We start from the raw sequence: 10,964 nt of genomic DNA, 5'->3' as shown, positions 1-10,964 counted from the left end.
TGTTTTGCGACCAGGAGGAGCCGAGCGAGAGAGATTGTCGCGTAACCAGCTCAATTAGGATGTTGTATTAGATACGCCAATTATTGCGCAGGTAGGTAGAGTCCAGAACAGCAAGTACAATAAGGAGCGAACAATCAGAAACACTCAAACAAAGTGAAGAAAAAAGATGGTGCTGAGGTTGAGAGATGTACCTCGTAAGGAGCACAGAATACCGAGTACGGAGCTGAGCTTGGGGGAGTACACGGAGGCTGGGGAGGTGCAGCTGCGGAGAGTTGCAGCACTATAACTCCCTCATCGGACCACGTCATTCTTCCTGGGTGTATCTCGTTATCAAGTATTCGTTACTACTGCACACAGCACCGAGTACTCGGTACAGAGTAACTTTGATCTTCTGGAACTGTTGTCAGGCTGGACGAATGCACCTCCAATGCGTCCGGGGACAATGCAGATCACGTGCTCCACAGCCGCGCAGAGCAGGACCTACCGAGTGCTCACTTTCGAGAGATTGTTTTGATTGCAAGGACGAGGGAATGGCAAAGCTATGGGGTAGTCCGAGGAAGTCGTGAGACAATACATAGTAGAAAGGACCTGGTAATATATCCAAGTTTTAGACAACACAATAGCATTGGGGAGTACCCCATATGTAAAGTGACAATGGCGGAGAGGCGGGGTGCAGAGTCTAAAATCACCTATCATTTTAGACATCCCTGACAACCGGCCTTCTAAATCCTTGTATAGTATGTGAGCACGGAGTACGTTGTGTGGAGGCGAGAAAACTATTGGTCTTGTGGAAATCCGGGCCATCATACTTGGGACTTTCGGAGATGGTGCCGGCGGTTCATAGAGATCTGTACGAGGGACTCGGAATTACATAGGCCAGAATCTAAGCTGAAAAAGTCTCTAGCATCTGCCGGGCTCCAAATATCAACCGATAGGAATAAAGCCCACATCCGAAGATTGGTTCTGGTGATGGAGATCTTGCCAGCCGCCGTCACGTGCTAAGAAGTGTCATACTGTATAACAAGTACACTGGCGTACCGACCGATTCCGGGATTGCAAAACTCGGACGCTGAAGTGGCCGCGATACAAGCTTGGTGGAGATTAAATCATTTGCTGGATCAAGAAGGAATGCAGGAGGAAGAGTTTGCAGGAAGTTTTCGGGTTGTTATTGAGGGGCAGCGAGGGACAGTGGAAGGAGGAAGTAAGGGCAAGCAAGGCAAGGTAATAAGGGGCAACCGGGTGAGCAGGAATAGGAAATTCACGTGGTGGATACGGATCGTCCGATGTGGGTGAATAAATTAGCATTGATTGGTGGGACAAGAAATCGTGGGGTGTAAAAAGGGGTCCAAAGCACAAAGCCTTCAAGGCCAAGGCTGCGAGGCTGACCGATCATCCAACATCATGCCTGGTAAGCCCCAGGTTTGGGGCTCACGGGGCTCTACTTTTAGGTAGGGCGATCTCGCATTCCACGTTTCGGATTGGGCGCGGATTCTATTTCAATATCCAGCATGCTGGGGACACAAAGCAGACCAGCCTTTGTGATTGTGCTCATGAAGAGAAGTCTGCAGGCACGGAAGATAGGGAAGTCGTCTTGGGGCTCGTCGTTCTGGGTTCAGCTCTATGTCCGGCCTCCCAACTGTGATACTTGGGGCCCAGTCCTGTCGTACTCGCAGCACTGCCTGCTGTTCCTTTTCTGTGCCACAGTCATCCAATTTCCGTACCCCGTATTCTTTGACTTCCACCATGTCCTAGCGAATGTCCGACAAATCCAACCAATGGCGGACCTTGGTGGGAATAATCACCAGAAGCGGCAACCCAAGCGACGGATAGAGTTGGAATGTCTGCTGGGGGTGTGAGGGGCCGAGGGCGATTGATTGGGAGGCCTTCCAGGCCAAGCCTTGCCTGAAGGAAAATGTACCCAGCTGGCCAAGTGCCTACTACAAGCATAGTACTGTACCAAGTAGGGATTAATTAGCGCCCCCCTCTCCCCCCCGGGCCGTGCATACTGTACAGTACAGTACTTAGGCGACGTGCCCCTGCTCGCCCCTCTCCCCTTTCTCTGGTCGGCGAACCGGCGTGTCAATTCCCACGATATTCCGATCCCACGAAATTGAACGTCTGTCTTATCATCTGCTAGCAGCCTGTGGCACCATCCGCGAACCCAACGAGGTCGTGTCGTTGATACACCGCCTACACTTGTCCGTTTGTGGCAAACAATGGCGTGATCGTACTCTTGGATGTTGTCATTCTGTCAAGGAGCCTCTTTTGCAGGTTTCAATGATGCCTTCGCGCCTTAATATTATGCTATTGTCGCCTTCGCACCCTGTAACCTTCCACTCTTCGTCATCCTGGAGACTTCCATCATGCTTTTTTTGCCCCTTCTTACCAACTTTCCTTCCGTCGCTCCTTTCCAAGACGTTTCAAGCTGCTCAGCCTCGACCGTGGAAGGGAGGCTGACGGTGGTGACGGCCAGAGCCGGGATTTGGTCAGCCTCCAGAAATCACACAGACTGACGGTCTTACCGCCTTGCAATCCACGGTCCACGCATGCCAGGTGTTAGTCGGCCAGATTGAATCAATATCATCGTCCCCACATACGCCATACCAAGATCAGTAAACCTGGTGGGTAGCCGCAGGCCAGATTCTTTTCAAAACCACAGCCGTTCGGTGCCAGTCGCTCCGTATTCACCTTGTTTTTCTTTGCAACCTCCTCTGCCCTCCCGCGCTGGGTCAATACCACTTTCTGTTGACTTCATCCTGGGATCTGCTACTTTGGTTTCTTTTTGGCATTCCTTCTTTTTCTTGATTGGGGAACTGCGCTTGTGACCCCGGGAAGTCTCACTCTGCCCCTCGTTCTCATAATTTCATCCCCATATATCTATCCCCTTCGCTCTCCTTCACACTCTCTTGTCTTCCTCTTTTTCCATCCAGGCTACGATTGTCCAGGCAGACAGATACACCGTCTTCTGCTCGATCCTTGACGCGTTTAGCGATCCACGGACACCAGATACAAATTGATTCACTGCAGTCATGGGCTCCTTCAATCCTTTCCCTCAGTCGCCCCCCGTGTCGCCGCCCAATGGATTTCAGGGCGTCGAGGGCTTTTCGACTCCCCTGTTCCCGGCCAGGCCGAACATTCTCTTCATCATGGCCGACCAGCTTGCTGCTCCTCTGTTGAAGATGCACAACCCCAAGTCGCAGATCAAGACCCCCAATCTCGACAAGTTGGCGGAACGCTCTGTCGTGTTTGATTCTGCCTATTGCAATTCTCCACTTTGTGCCCCGTCTCGAATGTGTTTGATCAGTGGTCAGCTGCCTTCGAAAATCGGGTCGTACGACAACGCTTGCTCCATCCCGTCCGAGACACCGACATACGCCCATTACCTGCGAGCTGCCGGCTACGAGACCACTTTGGCTGGCAAGATGCATTTCATTGGGGATCAGCTCCACGGTTACGAGAACCGATTGACCTCGGACATTTACCCCGGTGACTTCGGCTGGGCTGTGAACTGGGACGACCCAGACCGGAGACTCGAGTGGTACCACAACAGCAGCTCCATCTTGCAAGCCGGGCCGTGTGTAAGGACTAATCAGCTTGACTATGACGAGGAGGTCTTGTACAAGTCGAAGCAATATCTCTACGACCATGCAAGGGCACCTGCTGGGAAACGGCCTTTTGCGCTCACTGTCTCTTTCACGCATCCTCATGATCCGTACGCCATTGAGGAAAAGTATTGGGACATGTATGAGGGTGTTGATATCGACCTGCCGAATGTGAACATCAGAGAGGAAGACCAAGACCCTCACAGCAGACGCCTGATGCATGTTTGCGAGATCGAGGGCCACAATTTCACCGACGAACAGATCAAACGCGCTCGCCGAGCGTATTACGGCGCGGTAAGCTACGTCGATGACTGCATTGGCCAGTTACTTGATGTCCTGAAGAAGTGCGGCATGGAAGACAATACCAGTAAGCAGAATCTTCGCCCTCGATGAGAATGCATTCCAACGACTGACGCCAACCAGTTGTCATGTTTTCCGGCGACCACGGAGATATGTTGGGCGAGAGAAATCTCTGGTACAAGAGTGAGTTCGCTTTTCTTGAGGATGCCGATGGTCTATGTGATCGAGTCAGCTAACAGAGGCTCTGTAGTGTCGTACTTCGAAAACTCCGTCCGCGTGCCCATGCTCATCAGCCATCCGAAACAATTCCATCCTCACCGCGTCTCTCAGAATGTCTCGACTCTGGATCTCATGCCGACCCTCGTGGACTTGATTGGATCAAAGTTAGTGCCCGGGTTGCCGATGGACGGTCTGTCCTTGTTACCTCACCTCTATGGCGGTGACGGTGGCCATGATACCGTCTTTGCTGAGTATATGGGAGAGGGAACCGTAGCTCCCCTCATGATGATCCGCAGAGGCGACTGGAAGTACATCACATGTCCAGTTGATCCCCCCCAGTTGTTCAACTTGCGAAATGATCCGCTTGAACTTACCAACCTTGCCATCAGCCAAGATTCAGAAACGCTGGCCGTCCTCAAGGCTTTCGAGAAAGAAGCAAATGAAAAGTGGGACTTCAAGAAGATCACCGACGACGTCTTGAGGTGTCAGCGCCAACGTCGACTTGTATGGTCTGCCTTAACCCAAGGTCGTTTTGAAAGCTGGGACTGGAACCCCATCGACGACGGTCGTGTCAAGTACATTCGTTCGCAAACTCCCCTGGACGAACTCGAACGGCGAGCGCGATATCCCATGCACACAAACGTGCCTGCCCAAACCGCTGTCAACAAGAAGGCCGAAGTGGCTTGTCTTCAGCCGAAAAGATTAACCGAAGTTGCGAGCGAAGTTGCCCACTATCGCTGAATGTTACGATCCTTTTATGACGAATTCCTTCCGGATGTTGATGTTGCGGCGTTCCGGCCCCAAGACTGGTATTACTCAGGTTTCTGTGCTCGCAAGCGTGGGGTTATGGAGTCGGTATTTGTGGTATTTGTGTCCTCCTTGCTGTTGCTGCATTTGTCGACGTCTCTTACTGTCTTCCGGTGTTTGCTTCTTCCTAGGACCTGATTGACACTACGCTAAGGGCGTTCCACCGGACGGGATTGGGACTGTGACCTTGCTTATTCGTACGATGAAGTTGGAGGAATGGGACTGGGTTTGGAGGTGATTTTGCCGACGTGCAATGGGTCCGACTCGACTGAACATCCCACGCTCGTTTCCAACGCACCTTTACGTTGAGGATACGGAGAAGACGAGTGAGGGCGATGCAAATGCTTGGGGAGGAAGGCTATCTAGCTAAGTACAGAGAAAACCCCGGAAAAAAGAAAAGAAAAAAAATCAAAATGGCCAATATTGACCAAAACCCATGTCCACTTCCTGCTTCTTTCCCTTTCATTACTCACGGCAGTCGCGGTGTGGCCACTGGCCTGATGTTGGTGGTGTTTCCAACCTCACATCCCACCCATCACGCATACACACGACCACTTTCTGCATCGGACTGCCTGCGCCATAATTGCTTTTTCTCTCCCCCTACTTGTCTTATTTCTTTTTCCTACAATGCGTTATGTGGCCAATCTTGCCTCACCGTGCAGTGCCTTGCAGGCCTTGCAGATACGACGGTACCAACCGTCAACAGCTCCATGGCCCGGTGCGCAGCCTCCAATCCGATCATTCACTTGGGACCAGTTGTCCGCCACAAAGGTGAGCAGCTGGCCACCCGCATCAACATCATCACTTGACTGACTGAACCGAAGGACAGCCGCAGCCATTGGTGAGCACTCATTCTCCATGATTCACTAATCAGAGGGTGCATTCAGCAGGCTACGCATCCTTCTGGAACGTCCACGCAGGTCATTGCACCGCCGGCACCGCAACGCAGCAACCGCACATCCTATTACCACACATCGAAAACACGCACGAGCCACCCGAGACCACCGAAAACGATCTGGCCCAAGGCTAGCTGCCCCCAGAAAACCAACATGAAATGTGGGAAGCCCAGAAACCTACATGGGGACAAAAAGCGATCACGGTGAGGGAGGGATGCTAGCCGCCGGAATAGCGGGTTCTCCCCCGTGCATACGAGAGAGTCCTGTCATCATCGTCATCACGCGGCATACCAACTGCCCTTCTGACCTCAATCCAAGTGCGACATGACAATACTCCTGGCGGCGATGGCGAGGACGGTCCCCCCTCGGCATGAACCAGAAGAGAAGGACTTGACACAGCGCACACGCAAATGAACAAGGTCAAAAGACCCATGGAAGTCTAACGGCTAAGTGCCAATTGAAGATCCAATCAGAGTGCCCACATACGCTAACTCGAATCAGGGCATAGAATCCATGTGGAACTAAGACACCGGTCTAACTGGAGAAGAACTGACAGACTTGCTAAGCTAGACCGGAGTCTTATCAGGATTGCCACCGTTTCATTCTGCCGGTCGAAGGGCCTCTCTCGGCGCCCACTGCGTCGGATGCAAAAGGCTGGAAGCATCTCCTACACCGCGACTTGGAGGCCGAAGGCTAGGGTGGCTGATGACTGGTGTATCTCTGCCCAACAGGCTGCAGCAGAATACAAGGGAGGCACGAGGACAAAGGCAAGCAAAGCCGACGAGGACGACACACACCGACCCTGACTCGAGCAGACCCAGGACGCACGTACGGTCGGGCCACATGCGACCTAAGCTCGTCGAGACATTGCACTTCCGGAAGCCAGAGGCCAAAATGTCAGAGCCTTGAGCGATCATCTGACCATCTTGTCCGGCTCCCTGGTTCCCTTCCCACCACTTCCGCTCCACCTTTTTGCCTTCGCCTGCCGCGCTCCCCGTCCTTACGCTCCTCGCCCACGCCGACTTGCAGTGACTAACACAAACTGCACTATCAGCTGAAAGCCGAACTTCCTCAGAACGAGAAGGACAGAGACACACGCCTACCTGTAAAGGCACTAAAAATCCATTGAAAGCCGGCCCAATGGACATATTCCTTTCTGCCAGGCAAAATCGCCAGCCCGACTCTCCCGAGACCCATGCACGCGCCCAAAGTGTTCAGCAAGTGCGTTTCTATCTCCAGCCGATTCGCCGTGTTTTGAATGTGCCCCAATACTTTCATCTGGCAGGGATCATATAGTAGTTCTCAGGTGAATTGTCGAGATCAATGTGGATATCACGGGAGGGCATACCTGCAACAGGCAGCTAGATGCTGGTGGGTGATTTATATTTCAACCAGTCCAGCTATGGTGCAGTCCAAGTCGAGGAGGAAAGAGGCGGAGAGGAGAGCTGAGCGGCGCAGTGCACAGCAGAACAATACGATAAAGAACCCCGCCGAGTTGAAGGAGTGGTCGTGAGTTGACCGACCGCTGGCTGGACTGCTAGAGCTCACGCCTCACAATAGGTCTTCCAGCGCGAGACAAGGCTAGGGCAAAGGGGATCGGGCAAGCGATAACATCACAGCGGTGTTTGTTGACTCGATTAGGAAAAAGGAATACATCCAAGACATCTATGGCCTGGAGCACGCTGGACAGAGCACGCAGGACAAGGCATGCATGAAATCGACATGGACATGGACATGGACGTCACCGGCGTTGGTCCTGCCTTCCCAGAGGCTCTACCGGATCAAAAGACACAGACTGAGTCCAGGTGTATCGCATACTCTGTATTTAAAGCTTTTGGCTTTTTTGGGGGGTCTCTCGACGGTCATAGCTAGCTTACCCAGTAGATTCGAATTCTATCCGCCTTCGAATCTCGTGATTTTCTAGTTCACTCACTCCTTCAGAAGGCACTTTTACTTTTGGTTCGTAACTCGAAAGCAGGCTCACAAACAGTAGATGCCACCCTGGATTGCAAATCGTAAGATGCTGGATGAGCTCAACCGAGAGAGATCATCTCTCCCCAAACCCCAGCTCAGCGTGCCAAAACTCCAATAGGAGAAGGGATTTTGTTCGAGGTGTCTGACTTTTTGCCTTTTCTGACCTCCGCGGGTCGTGAGAAGGATATGCTCGCTCCCTCGCTCGCTTGGTACTTGTGCATCTCATGGCTCATTTGACCTGGCCTGCTTTCTTTGGTACGCACACACGCACGCATGCACACAGCTTGGTTGTCATTTCTGTCTGAAGGGTGCGCTCCCTCTATCTCCGCCCTCCCTCTCCTTGAGCCCCTCGCTACGACTGAGAGCCGATGCAGCCGAAAGAGGAAAGAAAACGTCACAACTCCATTTTCGCCTCTTCTCGTCCTTCGCTTAGCGCTTGTTCGCTCGCCCGCTCGCCGGCTCTTTCCCTCTCGGGGAATGACTCGTCCTGCCCACCGCGTGCTTTTCGATGGGACTCCAAACAGGAGGGACGGATCATTTGGCGAAGTGCAAATCGTACCCGAGCCACTTGCGCGCATTCACTTGTGCGGGAGTCAGGCCGGGCCAGCCGTACGTCAAAGGGAAGAAGAAGTAAAACCCGTATAGGACGGCGGCGAGAATCACGACAGTGGCGGCCCAGGTGCCCAGCATGCTCTGACCCTTGAGTCTCTCGGCAGCGGTCTGGAAATGTTTCCTGGCCTTCTCCGGGATTTTGCCGGTGACTTTGTCTTTCTTCTGTTGCGGGGCGTGGTGGGTGTCGTCGTCAATGGCAGGGTCGACGTTGAAGATGAATTCGATGAGGGCACCAGTGACAAGACACGAGGCGAGGTGGGCAGGGAGATAGTGGTGTAGGAAGAGTTGACGACCCATGAGGTAGAAGGGGAAATAGTGGGCGGCCCAGCAGAGGAAGAAGAAGCCTGTCGAGTTATAAAGGCGAGAACGCGTACCTATTTCCACAGATAATCTTAGTGATTTGTTCCTCCTGGAGGTCATCAAAATTTCAAGAGACAAGACTGGACTTACGACGGTCGAGTGCATCAATCCCTCTCCTCAGACTCAACTGATCCGCGCCCAAGATGCCAGCAAAGACAGCCAACAGCGCACTCGCGATCCAATATCCAATGGGATTCCCCAAAAAGTAGATCTGCTGCTTTGTGGAATCTTGCGTCCAGAAACTGACTCCTCTCAACAAAAACGGCCATTGGTAGGGTTGCGTTGCGTATGGGTGAGAAGCCGTTAGCGCGTTGTTGTGATAAAACATTGCACGCTGTAGTTCAATGTATTTTCTGTAGAATGGCAAGGACTTGGTTTTCTTAACTTCCTTTATACGGCGTGGCGAATCTTCGGGAAGGTTTGGGATATCGTCCACATACCAAATATTCGACGATTGCTGTGCGTTTTTATTTCCGTTGATTTCTGCCTGTTTGAAGGCCCAATCTGGGAGGGGGGTTGTGTGCGTCCACATGGCGACTTTGGTCGGGTAATGAATCAGTTTGAATTGGCCCGACATGGTCTTGAATGGTGAGCCCTTTTTGCCTTGTTCCATACGGATCTCGAACAACGTGTCGTTGTGGCGGTCTCCGGCCGCAACCTCGAGGGGCACGGTGGTGAATTCTTGGTTTGTAGGGAAATAGGGGGATGCCACGTCGTGGGTCAGAAGCATGGTATTTGTCACAACATGTCGGAGCTTGACGATGTCGCCATTCAAGACTGGTTTTCCGGCCATGGCGGGATCCGGGTGTTGAGCATTGGGCAGGATTTGCCACTCGTTGTTGGTGTCGTTGAAGGGATAGCCCGTGACTTGCTGGCCTTGACTAGAAATACGGCCATCATCGTATCTCAGGGGGTATCGATCCGGGTGACTGTGGAGATAAACCTTGGTGTCCTTGTGGCGCAGAGTAATGTAGTCGTAATATTGAATGTCAATAGACGCTTGATGCATCAGGTTATCACTGAGAGTCTCCTGGAATTCCGGGGTCATGAAGTCGTCGCCTGGGCCGGACCTGGTCAAAATGGCGAAATGGACCTGGAACCAGAACAGGTAGAAGAAGAAAGGTATTATGATCAACCCTAGCGCACGAGCGACGAAGTGCTTGCCGAAGGTGAAAAGATCCAAAGCGCCTCCTTTCCGGTTAATGTCCAGTAGATCCCACAGGTCGATGAGGACCGCACAACCGATGGTGAAGAAGGTAAAAGCACCGACGTATTTGGTGGAAATGACACAACTCATGCAGAAGCCGCACAACAGGAGCCACTTCCACCACTTCCTGCCAAAGGGGTCGTGTCGTTGTTTGTAGAAGCGGATGTAGCAATAAATGCTGAGTGAGACGAAGAACACCAGCGTTGCGTCCAGCAAAATCAGTCGGGTTTGTCCCACGTGTGAATTGTCGAAGAGAACCAGTCCAGCAGCCAAAACGCACGCCGGGAGCGAGTACCCCGATTCCCACATGATCAAGTAGACGACCACCACGGTAAGGGCTCCGAGAAACGCAGGCAGCCCTCTGAAGGCAAGGTATGGAACGTTGTTGGTGATGTAGGATTCGCCAATGTTGTCAAACAGAAAATGGCCATCATATCCAACGAGCCAGCCTACGAGGGCAAAGAGGAGCTTTCCAAAGGGAGGGTGAACGTCGAAGAAATAAGTGCGCTGCAAATAGTAGGATGCAAACTGCGCGCAGCTGTCGTTAGAGCGGGTGTTATCCCCAGTGCCTGACAGGCCCACATACCTTTCCAAAGTGCACCTCGTCAAACACGACTTCATTTGGATGGCTGATGCCGAAGAATCGAGTGGCAAATGCGAGGGCGGCGATGACCCCCAAGGCCAGCTTATAGTCCCATTCTTTGGACACCGTCTTCTGCACGTTGCTAAGTGCCTCATTCAAAACCTCATCATCCTTCTCCCCGCTGGCTACGGGCTTATTCTTCTCTTTTGGGCCCCGCTGTCGCAGGGTTGAATTGGGGGTTGACATATTCGAGGTCTCGCAATAATGAGGGGATTCGAGCGCAGCAAGGCTGAGACGAGGGCGAAGGGAGCTGTGATGAAACAAATCTGGAAACAAATCGGCGGGGAACGAAGGTAGTGAAAAGAAAGGTTAGAAGAGGTTCAGAGCCCTCGGAATGAGGAAGA

General features: G+C 52.5%; 2 protein-coding genes across 2 annotated transcripts; one reads left to right on the top strand and one right to left on the bottom strand.

Annotated features, from left to right (window-relative positions):
* Window positions 1-3,029: 3,029 nt before the first annotated feature.
* On the top strand, window positions 3,030-4,862 carry Z519_07250 (choline-sulfatase; the record flags this gene model as incomplete). The annotated part of the gene is made up of 3 exons (XM_016764985.1): window positions 3,030-3,969; window positions 4,026-4,085; window positions 4,153-4,862. The coding sequence occupies 3 exons, from the start codon at window positions 3,030-3,032 to the stop codon at window positions 4,860-4,862; spliced, it is 1,710 nt and encodes a 569-aa protein (XP_016618935.1).
* Window positions 4,863-8,332: 3,470 nt separating this feature from the next.
* On the bottom strand, window positions 8,333-10,806 carry Z519_07249 (uncharacterized protein; the record flags this gene model as incomplete). The annotated part of the gene is made up of 3 exons (XM_016764984.1): window positions 8,333-8,784; window positions 8,861-10,505; window positions 10,564-10,806. The coding sequence occupies 3 exons, from the start codon at window positions 10,804-10,806 to the stop codon at window positions 8,333-8,335; spliced, it is 2,340 nt and encodes a 779-aa protein (XP_016618934.1).
* Window positions 10,807-10,964: the final 158 nt, after the last annotated feature.

The sequence above is a fragment of the Cladophialophora bantiana genome, assembly GCF_000835475.1.
Source record: "Cladophialophora bantiana CBS 173.52 unplaced genomic scaffold supercont1.10, whole genome shotgun sequence".
In the NCBI taxonomy this organism is placed as follows: Eukaryota; Fungi; Ascomycota; class Eurotiomycetes; order Chaetothyriales; family Herpotrichiellaceae; genus Cladophialophora; species Cladophialophora bantiana.
Note: the sequence above shows the minus strand (reverse complement) of the source record. Positions and strands in the feature narration are given on the sequence as shown.